Source organism: Bicyclus anynana, chromosome 18, assembly GCF_947172395.1.
Source record: "Bicyclus anynana chromosome 18, ilBicAnyn1.1, whole genome shotgun sequence".
Classification (NCBI taxonomy): domain Eukaryota; kingdom Metazoa; phylum Arthropoda; class Insecta; order Lepidoptera; family Nymphalidae; genus Bicyclus; species Bicyclus anynana.
Genome location: NC_069100.1, coordinates 11,060,185 through 11,075,060, shown reverse-complemented (window position 1 = coordinate 11,075,060; position 14,876 = coordinate 11,060,185). Strand labels below are relative to the sequence as shown.

The window sequence follows — 14,876 nt, the reverse complement described above, 5'->3', positions numbered from 1 at the left end:
GGGGGACAAGGTTACAAGGTGTGGGTTATAGTGACGTCACTTTTAGAACTAGTTCTTGGTTATTTTTTTTGGTTTCTGGGTTATTCACCTTGACGTCATGATTATTTTTTCTAATTTTTTTTAATAACACTTTATGTAAACTTATAGAGTTTCAAATTATACATGCTTTTTTTGTGTTTATAAGTTCTTAACAATATTATACAAATGGTTATAGGTATATCGTTTTCTATACTATTATTATTTTATTATTATAATATAAAGTGGAATGTTGTTTGGTTGTTTGCATTGAATATGCTCTGAAACTGGACCGATTTGAAAAATTATTTCACTATTACATTTTTTGTTCTTGTATTATATTTATTTCGGAATATAAGCAATCGTGAATGTTATTTATATCTGTTATTAAAAGGAAGACTCAAGGTACCAGTAGATAAATAAAATTAAGACTAAGTAAAATTGATTAATTGACAAATTGATCCATGCGTCAGGTGACCCAAGATCTGGCGTTTATTTGGCCCAAAGGATAAGCCTTGCCATCCAGAGGTAACAGCGCCAGTGTATTGAGTATCTTGCCAGTTGCCTCTGGGTGAACAATTAGATGGTGTGTATTTGTTATAAATATTTTTTTATTTAAAATTTAGATTTTATTATTCTTAGTCTTAATTTATTTTAATTTAATTTACGAGTATCTACTGGTACCTTGAGTCTCCCTTTTAATATCAGATACTAGCTGACGCCGCGCGGTTTCACTCGCGTGGTTCCCGTTCCAGTAGGAATCCGGGGATAATATACATATAGCTGTAGAGTGAAACCGTGTGGCGTCTGCTAGTGATTCAAATACCATTTATGTATCGTTCTCTGTACATTAAGGTTTGTTTCTCACTTATGAGAAAACCTTTTTTAATGTAATAATTATGTAGTGTGTGTATTTAAATAATTGAACAATATTTTTCCTTATAAGTAGATAAGTTAATTCGAGGTCAGTACACGATCGATCTGCTTTCAGGATGTGTTACTAATGAGTAACCATCTAATAATGTACCTTTGTTTTATTGTGATCTGATGGTATTAGATATACTTATTATGATTATATACCAGAGAATTTTCTTTAATTATATCTGCGTGTGTGAAGTCTGTCAATCCGCATTGGGCCAGCGTGGTGGACTCACGCTGGCCCAATGCGGATTGAGCCCTCTCATTCTGAGAGGAGACTCGAGCTCAGCAATGAGCCGAACATGGGTTGATATCGAACGACCTTATTAGCTGATTTTTTCTTAATATGTATAACACCAAAGACCAAGGAAGGAAAGATCCAGGTTTTTATAATCATCTCAATTTAAGTCTTTTGTGATTGTCTATCTGTAATTTTAAATAATAATCTGTGTTATAGCCCATGCTTATAGCTACGAGTATTTATATTATACCAAAATTCAAACATGCTTGTATAAAATTTTCATCTGTCTGGAACGCTAAATCGCTTGGCGGTACGTCTATTTCGGTAGGGTGGTAACTAGCCACGGCCGAAGCTTCCCACCAGCTAGACCTGGAACAATTAAGAAAACCTCGATCAGCCCAGCCGGGGATCGAACTCAGGACCTCCATCATTAAATCCACCGCGCATACCATTGCGCCACGGAGGCCGACAAAAAAAATATGTGAAAGTAAAAGTGTACTTATTTGCTTGCAGCTTACTGGGGGCGAGATGGCGGAGGCGGCGGCGCGGCCGCCCAGGCGCAGGCGCAGGCGCAGGCGGCGCTGTTCGGCTTCGGCTCGCGCTACCCGCCGCCCACCACGCTCGGCGTGGCCGCCAACCAGGCCGCCTCGCTCGGCCTGCACCCCGCCGCCAGTGAGTTTCCCTCATTAATCATCAGCCTATTGACAGCTGACTGTTGAGCATGAGTCTCTTCTCAGAATGAGAGAGGTTACGGTAATAAGTAGTCCACCACGTTAACCCAATGCGGATTGGCAGACTTCACACAAAGATAATTAAGAAAATTCACAGGTATGCAGGTTTTCTTTAGATGTTTTTCCTTCACCGTTTAAGACACGTGATATTATATTTCAAAACTTAACAATTTTGATGACATAATTTCCACTAGCTATTACGACTCATCAGCCTATATTAAAGTCAAACTCGATGTGAAATGTTTTAGGCCATTGATATGTTACATGAGCTTTGCATTTATTAGAGGACGCAATTTTATTTTTGGGACATGTGTGGGGACATTTTTAATTTAGGGCAAAAAGTTATGCAAAACAATTTGCTACAAAATATGACTTTACAAATTGTTTGTAAGACGCATAGTTTCCGAGATATGGCGAAGTATTTTAACCCCTTTTTTCAAGATGGCGACCAGGGGAGTTGGGGTTAAACTTCTATTAACCTCCCACGCATGTGCCAAAAATAAAATTGCGTCCTCTAAAAAATGCAACACTCGGTCCTTAAATTGTAACATTTCAATGGACTATTTATCAACAAACCAAAATCTATACTAATATTATAAAGAGGTAAAGTTTGTAAGTTTGTAAGTTTGTAAGTTTGTAACAATTTTTTGAAATGGGGTAATCTTCGGAACTACTGGACCGATTTTAAAAATTCTTTCACCAGTAGAATGCTACGTTATCGGGGAGTGCTATAGGCTACATTTTATATTTCTATCATATATAACTACTGAGATATCGCGGGTTTTCTCTTACAGGTCAGACCGAAAAACTTATTTATTCGCATGCGCTGCCTCAACCATTGCGTATAACTGAAATAAATGTATGGAGGCTTATTGAACCTTTAAAAGTTCTACAAAAAAGTCCGCGACACCATATATCTATCTTTTATATTTTAGCAGATATAGTACCTTTAGTACTTTAATAAATTATTTAAATTTTTTAAACTAAGGTTTACGTCATTATTTACACAACTAAACTTAAATCCTTATCAAAATAAATGATTTAATAATCACAAGGATATTATAGAGATAAGATTTGCCCTTTACAGTATGTTAATTAGTTGTATAGTTTCGGAGATAATACAAAATTTCTGAAAGTCGCAGAAATGCCGCTATATGACGCCCCGCGGTTTCAATTACGTGGTTCCCGTTCCCGTATGAATATGAGGACCAAACATAGCCTATGACACTCGCAAATAATGTAGCTTTCTATTGGTAAAAGAATTTTCCAAATCGGTCCAGTAGATCCAGAGATTACCCCCGACAACCACACAAACTTTACCTCTTTATAGTATTAGCATAGAAGTCGCTTGGGAAATTATAGTCTTTTGGTCATAGCACCACGCACAAAAGGCTGGACCAATTTTGCTGAGGGTAGGGATAGGATAGAGGTAGGGAAGGGGTAGGATAGAGGTAGGGTAGGGGTAATTTAGGGAAAGTGTAGGGTAGGGGCAAGGTAGAGGTAGGGGAAGGATATGGAACGTATAGGGTAGGGTAGGGTGGGGGTAGGGTACGGGTAGGGTAGGGGTAGGATACGGGTAGGGTAGGGTTAGGGTAGGGATAAGGTAGGGGTAGGGAAGGGTTAGGGTTAGTGGTAGGGTAGGAGTAAGGTAGGGGTAGGGTAGGGGTAGATTAGGGGTAGGGTAGGATAGGGTATGGATAGGTTACGGGTAGGGTTAGGGTAGGGTAAGGTGGGGGGAGGGAAGGGTTAGCGTTAGCGGTAGGGTAGGAGTAAGGTAGGGGTAGGGTAGGGTATGGTAGAGGTAGAGAAGTTTACATCAATTTTTACGCGGACGAAGTCGCGGGCGTCCGCTAGTTAGAAATAAAAAGAAAAGACAGAAGAGCATGTCATTTTATTTTAAATAAACTAGCCGCTCCGCGTAGTTAACATTAAATGTGTCATTTTTCAATGTATGAACTATAAACATAAACGCACAAATTACAAAGATAGTTTTGTTTAAACGCCCATACAAATCTAACGATCATTATGGACCTACGACGTCATTAAACCATTACGTATATCATAGTACCATTTTGTATAGGGCGTATTTCAGGGATCCACGGCAGCGCCGCAAATCTGACCCTTTAGATCCCTGTAGCTCCGAAAGCAATGATTGCAGATACCCTTTTACTTTTGCAAAATTGCTTTACTATTAGCATACTCCTAATTTATATACAATTTAAAAAAACTATCATCATCCCCATGGAAAACTAGCGAATTATACCCTCATTTTTAATTTGTTTGTTGATAAACATTCCACAGCGAGTTTAGCTATTAGTATAATTTTAATGGACCACTACCAGTGGAGTGCTTCATAGATGTAAGCCTGTGGTTCAAAGTAGGGATGACAAAGTAGGGTGGTTTTACCGGAATCGGTTTTTTGACTTCATCTTTTATGATGCAGATTCGGAATTCAAAACGCGAACTAATTCGGAGTCGAGCAATACGTTCAGCCGGGTTATTATGTATCTCGGTGTACCATTGAAACAATGAGTCATTACATCATTTTTCATCTTATTTTTGTTTTTGTTATCATCTAACATACTTATTTCACTGAAATAACATTGACTGCGCCATTTCACATCACGTGGCAGTATTTTTTTTGTTTATATAACCGAATAAATACCACTTTTTCGTTAAAATAAAGTTACTACTTGCTACTACCACTAGTATACTAATACCATTTTACTTAAAATGATGATAGATATGTCATTTCGTTGAAAAAACAATGTTAGATGGATGCAAAACCGAAAATACGATGAAAAACGATGTAGTGACTGATTATATGAATGGTACACCGAGTTACATAATAACCCTGGTGAGATCGCAGTTAGCTTACTTTTCATTGAAAACTATTGCTGTTCAAATTAGAAATGTGGATGCAAATAGTTTAGTACGCGTTGCTCAGATATCCACAAATGTAAGGATGGCACCGTTCGGGGCGTCTTGCTGTTCTGTGGTAGAAAGGAGGAAAAGAACAAGAGAACAAGAGGATGTAGTTCTTGCTCACTCTCCAATGTACATCTGGTGAAAACCGACAGACAAGCGACATTAAGGCGGCAAAGTTTGCAATTTAGTCTGTCAACGGTTCACCAATAAGCCTCTCAATTCTGGTCTTCTTGTGTCTAATGAAATCAAAAAATCAAAATCAAAAATCATTTATTTCAAGTAGGCTCAGTTTTCAAGCACTTTTGACACGTCAGTTGACTATTTGTAAAGATTCTACCACCGGTTCGGAAGGCAGGTTCTGCTGAGAAAAAGCAATTGCTCTTTTGAAAAAGTCATACAGTATTATAATTTACAATTGATAACAATTACAATTTCTTATAGTTTTATTTCCTGTGTGAAGGTGGAAGCTGATCCAATGGCCTCCAAGCGCTTTTATCTTTAAGGAACTCGTCAATGTTGTAGTAACCTGAATCAAGCTGATATTATTTTGATTTCAAATGTGTTATCCCCAGGTGCAGCATGGTGGTCGATGGCGTCCCACCTGGCGGCGCAGGACTACCTGGCGCGGCTGCAGGCGTCCGGCCTCAACTTCCCCCACCTGGGAGACCCTTACGCAGCCCTGTCCGCGCTCTCGGGCTCCGGCATGAAGCAACCCTCCAAGCCTGTCAAGCAGTCTAGCAGAAACGACAGGTAATATTCGTTACTTGTTGATGCTCGCGATAGCATACTACAGCTTGATGAGTACTGTTTACCAACAAATAAATTAGAAATGAAGGTAAAAACGCATGCCATTTCATAACTTATTTATTTTGACGGCCTCCGTGGCGCAGTGGTATGCGCGGTGGATTTACAAGACGGAGGTCCTGGGTTCGATCTCCGGCTGGGCCAATCGAGGTTTTCTTAATAGGTAAAGGTATGGCTGGTAGGAGGCTTCGGCCGTGGCTAGTTACCCTACCGACAAAAACGTACCGCCAAACGATTTAGCGTTCCGGTACGATGTGTAGAAACCGAAAGGGGTGTGAATTTTCATCCTCCTCCTAACAAGTTAGCCCGCTTTCATCTTAGATTGCATCACCACTTATCATCAGGTGAGATTGTAATCAAGGGCTAACTTGTAAAGAATTAAAAAAAATATTTTAAATTATGTATGTATGTTTTGTGTATAAAATGTTATATGAAATATATTAACCATATCTAATTGTTCTAAGCTTATTAATCAAATTTATTTTCATTAATTCAAGAACAAGTTAATTATAATTATTATTAGTTGTGAAATGACTAGTGATTTATACCCTCATTTTTACTTTGTTTGTTTGTAAACAGAAACTACTTATCAAGAAAGGCTGTAGTATAGTTGATGTTCGCGATAGCACATAGTTCGACATAGTTAGAAGAGCCGATGGACGTTGGGGTCCCAAGGTGCTGGAATGGCGACCTCAGGCTCTTAGTCTAATAAACTTGTTATGTTGTCGTCAGGTCTAACCGCAGCAGTGCGTCCAGCGTGTCCGCGAAGGACAAGAGTCCGTCCACCAGCACGTCCAGCTCGCAGCCCAACATCGCTGACTGGGGTAAACTGCTCACACTGCTATTGTTGTCAGGTCTAGCCGCAGCAGTGCGTCCAATGCATCCGCGAAGGACATGAGATAGTCCTCCAGCACGTCCAGCTCGCAGCCCAACATCGCTGAATGGGGTAAACTGCTCCCACTGCTAACTTCTGCTAGCTGCTTCATTTTAGTAGGGTTCCAAATTTCTGGAATGGCAACCCTGCACCGGAAAGCGCAGTGTTGGTAGACCCCCACTAGGTGGACCGAGACTATTTTGTTTGGAAATCCATGCAAGAAGCCTGTGTGCAGAGTGGTGGATGGATCGAGTGGTCCATCGGTTGTGAACGATTATGATGATGAATGAATGAATGAATGAATGAATGAATAAATGAATTAAATATACACCAAAAAGAGTAATAACAAGCAAGAAACTAACTTAAAAACCAATGTACAATTGGAGGCCTTATCGCTAATGAGCGATCTCTTCCAGACAACCAATCGAAAAAAGAGAAAATAAATACAAGGAATAATGATGTATTTCTGTGCCAGCTATACCAAAAAATACTAAAAAAAAAACAAAAAGAATGAAACATATATAATTTCCGACAAACTGAATAGATTTTCAGAAAAGAGAGATACATTATTTTATTTCTGTCCCCAGGTTCCACATATGGTTTCCCAAAAACGTCATCTCCGTCAACGATGCCTTCCCAGTCCATGTCCAGCCTGGCCTCGCTGAACAACCTCGCGCAACAACCCCTGCACTCCAAGTCCAGTAAGCAGCCTCAACCACCCCCACCGAGTAAGTTACAAGACACAGAACAAACAGCACTTATCTTGTGCATCTTAAAACCATGACGAGACATAAGTAAAAGTACCAAATTAGCTCGGCCGTAAAAAAGGCCAAAGTTTTGTAAGAAAATGGGTTATTAGTCAACCCAGACAAATAAATGGTAAGAAAAGCCAATCTTTCATTTAATACAGTCCGATGCAATGTAGATGTAGAATGAATGCGGGATGGATGAAATGGCGACAGGTCTCAGGTGTACTATGTGACCTGCGAATGCCTCTTAGACTTACGGGTAAAATATACAAAACGGTTGTAAAACTTGTCGTGCTGTATGGATCAGAATGTTGGGCGGTGAAAGGGACGGATAGTAAACGAATGCATGTGAACGAAATACGTATGTTGAGATGGATGTGTGGTGTGACAAGAATAGATAAAATAAGGAATGAGTATATAAGAGGAAGTCTGAAGGTGGCGCCAGTGACAGAAAAATTGAGGAGTAGAAGGTTAGCTTGGTATGGATATGTAATACGTAGAGAGGAAAGTCATATTACTAGAAAAATGTTGAATGTGCAAGTGGAAGGTCACAAGAGGAGAGGAAGGCCAAAGAAGAGATGGTTGGATTGTGTGAAAGAGGACATGTGTGTAAAAGGAGTGGTTGATGAGTTGACGAGTAATAGAGACGAATGGAAAAAATTGACATATTTTTCCGACTCCACTTAAGGATAAGGGTAAGGAAATGATGATGATGACAGTCCGATGCAACCTTTATGATGTCTGGGAATACGCGCAGGTCATACGTATTAAAAGTACGCTAAAATCAGTACGGTAGAGTAACTAGTAGTGGTTTACCGTTGATACCTAAAATCTTGTATTTTGCAGCTTAACACACGATGTTCTGAAACATTAAAAGTTTGCATCATATTTTACCATGAGGGCATAATTATAAAGGTGAAAGTATGTCTTTTCCTCCTATACTCGTAGGCTACTTTTCATCTCGGAAAAATCCATGGTTTCCGCGGGATTTGTGAAATACTGAAATCCTTGGTTCCCGTGGGATTTGTGAAATACTGAATTCGACGCGGATGAAGTCGCGAGCGTCTGCTAGTAATAAATAATAGCTAGTCCGCTATCTTTGGGAGTCTGCCATATTGGATTTAGAATGACGTCACTTACCTCACTTTATATTGTTGTCCATATTAATTGTTTGAAGTGGAGTTAAATTCAACTGCAAGACTTGAGCTAAACAAACAAATTTTACAAGTACAGCTTATTTGGCCCAAAAGATAAGCCTTGCCATCCAGAGAGGTAATAACGCCAGCATATTGGGTACCTTGCGCATGAGCGAACAATTAGATGGCATGTATTGAATTAATTATAATAATAGTTTTAATTTAATTATTAATAGGTATTTAAGATGATGTTAGTTAAGGTAGTACTAATACTTAAAATAATGCTTTAAATCCGATGGTTTGTTACAGGAAAGAGCTCATCCTCTTCGAAGGAGAAGGAGCGCGACGTGTCTCGTGGTGATCTGATGCTGCACGCCGCGCATTCCGCCTACCACGCCGCGCTAGCTGCTGCCAAGGGAAAGGTGATTAACTATAGACTAACATTAAAAAATAATAATAGTTAAAAAAAAATTGTCTACAAAAGCAAAAAAAAAAACACGCACTTTCATTTAATACCCATGTTACGGGGGTGCATTTCAAATAGCCAATCCGCCATCATGGATGTCCGCCATGTTGGATTTAAGTCACGGGACTATATTTTTCGTATTCCCGGCGGCAAACCCTTTTATTTGATACCCATGTCATGTTGGTGCATTTCAAATAGTCCGTCCGCCATCTTGGACGTCCGCCAAATTGGATATAAGTCACGGGACTATATTTTTCGTATTCCCGGCGGCAAACCCTTTCATTTGATACCCATATCATGGGGGTGGATTTCAAACAGCCAGTCCGCCATATTGGATTTGTAATGACGTTTCTTAGCTAGTCATGTATTTGATATCAGAACTCAGAACATGTGCAAATTTTCATCCTAATCGAAGACCGGGAAGTGGATCAAATTAATATTCCAAGATTTTCTTACATTCATAGTTACAAGTCAAGCTAATATAAGTGTGTTAAAAACGCTCTGTTTGGTGAAGGATTTGTCAACGTGACGTCATGAAACAGGTAAAATATAGACCAACATGACCGACAGCGTTTTGGCTCGTATTGTCGAAAAAATATTTTAAAATAAAAAAAAATCATGTAATAACGTCTCCAAAAGATATGATACCTAACCCTCGTCTGCGCGGTCCAGGAGTGTAAAGGATGACGAAAGAAGGAAGCTATAGATGTACGCACGGCGCACGGCCAATCAATGAATGAAAGAATATTGCAACTTGCCCACCACTCACTTTCTGACGTCATACCTTGCAGTCGAGAAATTTTGTGATTTGCGTTTAGCTCTGTTTTAATTAATTTGTAAACTCTATAGATAATCCTTGTATACCAATTCTTTAAAGCCCAAGTAGATATACCAGTATACAACACTAAACTGAAAAAAATGCTTTTCTCTTTTGAATGAGGAGAAAACTTCTGTAACCCAAGCAGTAGGTTATTAGTTATGATTGACTGTTCTATTTTATATTTCAATTGATTTTATTTTGTTTCAGAACATGTCATCTTTATATCCATTTGGAGTGGGCTCTGAGAAGGACAGGCGGGGTGGTATAGACGCGCTTACTGGCTTGCCTCATACTATACTCAGGTAATAGTCACATACTTATTGTTGTTAAACCATTTTAGAATTTAAACTATCGTGAGTGTTATTCATATTAATTGACTACGGCTAAAACAGAGTATGCCCGACTAGTTTCGAACCCATACGGGGCCCTTAGTCGTGAGCTGGTTCTTGCATCGCGGCACGATCCTAACTGCGAAGCGGCTGCGCGACGCGCTGCTGCTCGCATTGCGCGCTGGGAGTGGGGTGCAGTAAACAAAATAGTACAAACGATTTTTTTATATATTGTTTATCAAACACGGCTAAAACGGAGTATGCCCGACTAGTTTCGAACCCATACGGGGCCCTTAGTCGTGAGCTGGTTCTTGCATCGCGGCACGATTCTAACTACGACGCGGCTGCGCGACGCGCTGCTGCTCGCATTGCGCGCTGGGAGTGGGGTGCAGTAAACAAAATAGTACAAACGATTTTTTTATATATTGTTTATCAAACACGGCTAAAACGGAGTATGCCCGACTAGTTTCGAACCCATACGGGGCCCTTAGTCGTGAGCTGGTTCTTGCATCGCGGCACGATCCTAACTGCGAAGCGGCTGCGCGACGCGCTGCTGCTCGCATTGCGCGCTGGGAGTGGGGTGCAGTAAACAAAATAGTACAAACGATTTTTTTATATATTGTTTATCAAACACGGCTAAAACGGAGTATGCCCGACTAGTTTCGAACCCATACGGGGCCCTTAGTCGTGAGCTGGTTCTTGCATCGCGGCACGATTCTAACTACGACGCGGCTGCGCGACGCGCTGCTGCTCGCATTGCGCGCTGGGAGTGGGGTGCAGTAAACAAAATAGTACAAACGATTTTTTTATATAACTTCAGAATGTAAATATGCCAGCTGGGTTATTCACTATTTTGGTCTTTATTATCAACCTATTAAAGAGTCATCAAATCAGTTGACAAAATGCCATTTAGATATCCACCTGTAAGCACCGGATGGCATTTTTACATAGAATCTTAATTCCGTTTACGTCAATTGTCATATTATGTTCGTCAAAGATAATGAATAAGCCTGTAGGAATCTACATAAATATTATACATTGTCAACAATTTCTAATTGTGTATTTCCTGACGAACTGAACTTACCTTGAATGGTGTTCAAAATTAGTACTATTTTAAAAATCTTCTTAAATTGTACTTTTGATTGTAACACTAATATAAAACAAGAAAACTAAAATAAGAATAAATTATTTACTTTATTTTTGTTATTTATAATTTTCTCATTTGTTAGTGCTGCTTTGGATGGAGGGTAAGTTGAAATTGTAAATTATGATTATGAAGTTGATGCAAACTAGGAATTTTACTGTTAAAACCAACTTTCATACTTTAATTTGATGAATTTCAGTATACTTACTAATATTAAAAATGCGAAAGTAAGTCTGTCTGTTACCTTAACACGGTTAAACAGCTGAACTTATCAAGATGAATTTTGGTATAATGGTAAATGGGCCCTTGGAGTAAAACGTAGGGTACTTTTTGACCCTAAACTGAAAATATAAGGGGGTGAAATAGGAGTTGAAAGTTTTTATGGAAAGTCCTTCATTTTTAGAGTTACAGTTTTAAAAATGTGTTCATAAATAATGAAAAAAAATACGAATTATTAAAATTCTTGAAGTGTTTAGGGGTTGATATTTTACATTGATTTCCACGCGGACGCAGTCACGGGCGTCCGCTAGTATTTTATAATTAATCTTTCAGTAAGCTAGTAAGCGACAATAATCCTAAAAAGGCTAATTTTTTATTTGTTAGAATGTGTGTTATAATGAAACAATTGTATTGTTAACAGTGATCCATCATCAGTGTTGGGAGGAGTGAGACTGCCTCCGGACACCGAGATCATCAAGTATACCTCCTCTTTGGCGGGACCAAAGGTAACACATACTGTAGCGTATAATATAGATTATAGAGTAACAAGTCAATAATTAAAAAAAATAAAAAGTCCGTCTGCCTAACCTGCTCGCACTTAGTCATACGCCTCCCGTATTTTGTATGGCGAATAATAAAAAACGTTTTTCTAATTGTAGGTTTCTTAAATAGGACCATGGCATACCATTTTGAAATCCTTTTGATGAGCCCTTGAATTTGATACCCATATCGCAATATTGAAAAAAAAATCTCTTCTAGTCTACAGCGTCTCACAGTCGACGTGTTGGTTTGTTTTTTACTGCACCTATCTAAGAACACGTGGGTTATTAAGAAAAATCTCACGATATCTTAATTAAGTAAATCCGTTCAGCGGTTTGGAAGATACGGGGAAATTAAGAATATTACATACATACATACAAGATACACGCGAAAATCATAACCCTTTTTGCAGTCTGGTAAAAATATAAAAGTAATAATGATTATCATCCCTCCACCTCCCCCATTGACCTTCACAGTTCAAAATACTATGATTTTGAGATATCTCCTATCAAGTTAGCCCGCTTCCATCTCAGATTGCATCATCATTTACCATCAGGTGAGATTGTAGTCAAGGGCTAACTTGTAAAGAATAAAAAAAATACATATACAGCCAATGGTTCCCAATAACTCGCTTAATACAAACTGTGTGAGCTTTCTTCTATAGAATACGAAGTTGAAGTCTGTAATGGACCTGGATGGAGAATGGAGTAACTTCTCCCGTTATCCCAACATTTCCCTTCACTGTTCTGCTCCTATTGATCGTAGCGTGATGAAAATTATTCTATAACCTGCCCAAGAGTATGAAGAATAATTGTGCCAAGTTTCGTTAAAATCCGTCGAGTAGTTTTTGTTTCTATAACGAACATACAGACAAAAAGCTTCTATGTTTTTGACAATACGAGCCAGAACACTATCTGCCATGTTATGACGTCATGTAAACTACCCTATTCCGTTTTGTTTCAGTCAGCGCCGGGCAGCACGAACCGCGGCCGCAAGAAGACGATATCTCTGGACCCGCCGCACGTCTCCGTGCATCCGCCCGCGCCTACCAAAAGGCAGAAAGTGGTATGTTTCATTATTCAATCATCGATATAAATCGTTAGATGGGCCCCTCCATATTAAATAATGCACAATTTTATGTCATTACCCAAAGACGTGCACGCACATCGTTTAAAAAAACTGTTGCTATAGAATCGATGTTTCAATGTTGTAATCGTTTTCGTCGTGTAAAGAAATAACGACTTTTATATATAATAAAGACTTTTTTGTTGGTGAAATTGGGTGCGAAACAGGTCCATTATTTTAATGGTCTAAGCGCACATCTTATCTTAGTACGTAACAAGCGCATGCTGTGAGTGGACGTGGACTTAAAAAAATATATACTGGTTTTTTTCTTATTTGAATCCCTTAATTATGCCCTCGTGTTCATTTTGGAAGTGTAAAAACACAAGCCACAACATGAATAAAGAGAAATGTGCGAAACCAATGACAAATCCGTGACGCTTTGAAGCCCATCTAACGATCTACGATCGATGACTTCAATGTCTAGTTTCTACTCGTATGCGATAAGCAAGAGCTGGTATGCAAGAGGCATACCAAGTCTATAGATAGTCTAAATGAAACGTTGTGTTTACTGCGATAGTTCTCTAACAGTGGAATTCATAGACGTTGTAGACGTTGTAGACCCCCAGGGTATAGTTCACCCGCTGAGTTTCGAATTTGATTTCTATGCGTTTGAAAATTCGAAACTCAGCGGGTGAATGGTGCCCTGGGGGTGCCCCTGGAACGTTTATGAATTCCACTGTAAATGAATCGTTGTCTTCAGGACGAGTACGGCAACTCCCGCTCGTCGGTGGAGGTGATCCGTCTGCCCAACAAGCCGGAGCGAGGCGCCAACTCAGTTTCCGGTACGCCGCCGCCTAACCTTTCGGACTATGCGGGTAACTCTATACAATGACTGATCACCAGTGGCATGCACTTCATAGATCCAAAAATACACTGTCTACACTTACAACCCCCGCGTACTAGGGCAGCATGGCTGCGCAACCAGGCTGTGGCAGCTAGTAAAACATTGACGTTGACGTGCCCGCGCACAAGGCAACCACGAATTCCCACAAATATTCTGGCTGCCGATGCTAAGTGTGCGGGGGACCTTAGGAATATAAATTTTGTACATTTAGTACGTACAGTGATTGCCCTATATAGTTAAAGACTTTGTCATATAAACACTAAACCTTAAGCAAACGGTCTAATGTTTGTAAAAATTAATTAATTGTTTGCATTAATTTGTTTGATGTTTATTCCTTTAATGACATCAAGTAATATTGTGACAGCGTTTTTGAGGGAAAAATGTATAAATTAATTAATATTGATATATTTCGAACCTTCTATCCATGTACTATTCGAAATTAATATTGTTTATATTTAATTTGATATGAGTCAACTACCCTATTACTAAAAACCGCTAAGCGATTTAGTGTTCCGATGTCGTGTAGAAACCGAAAGGTGTGTGGATTTTCATCCTCCTCCTAACAAGTTAGCCCGCTTCCATCTTACAGCCAGTTTCTTCATGTAAAGCTAAAGTAACAGTAAAGTAGTAAGTAGTAAAGAAGACTTTATTTTTCAGTGACTAAGACCGTCACTTTTAATTTATGACGTTACTTTGACTGTTACTTGCGATGAAGAAACTGGCCGTTAGACTGCATCATCACTTACCACCAGGTGAGATTGTAGTCAAGGGCTAACTTGTGAAGAATAAAAAAATTATATACTCTTCTCGATTCGCTGCTGAGTCTAAAGTTTCAAGCTATATATGCCTGTAATTTCACCGGCTACCTGCAGATAAAACTCTCATCAACAAAAATCTCTTGAAATTACGGAAATTATTCTAAATCAGTTTTTTTAATAAATGGGACCTTGTATAATTTCATCCTTTTCATCCCGGAAAAAGCTATGGTTCCTG

General features: G+C 39.2%; 1 protein-coding gene across 10 annotated transcripts in view; it reads left to right on the top strand.

Annotated features, from left to right (window-relative positions):
- LOC112051684 (bromodomain adjacent to zinc finger domain protein 2B) overlaps positions 1 to 14,876 on the top strand; it is a 111,600-nt gene that overhangs the window by 48,691 nt on the left and 48,033 nt on the right. For 9 of the 10 annotated variants that reach the window (XM_052886990.1, XM_052886991.1, XM_052886992.1 and 6 more), the window contains exons 4-12: positions 1,688 to 1,846; positions 5,406 to 5,583; positions 6,370 to 6,461; positions 7,099 to 7,239; positions 8,706 to 8,818; positions 9,890 to 9,984; positions 11,796 to 11,880; positions 12,878 to 12,979; positions 13,740 to 13,854. In XM_052886990.1, the coding sequence (XP_052742950.1) occupies positions 1,688 to 1,846; positions 5,406 to 5,583; positions 6,370 to 6,461; positions 7,099 to 7,239; positions 8,706 to 8,818; positions 9,890 to 9,984; positions 11,796 to 11,880; positions 12,878 to 12,979; positions 13,740 to 13,854 (1,080 nt within the window). The remainder of the gene's footprint in view (positions 1 to 1,687; positions 1,847 to 5,405; positions 5,584 to 6,369; positions 6,462 to 7,098; positions 7,240 to 8,705; positions 8,819 to 9,889; positions 9,985 to 11,795; positions 11,881 to 12,877; positions 12,980 to 13,739; positions 13,855 to 14,876) is intronic. The other variant, XM_052886993.1, reaches the window with a different exon arrangement.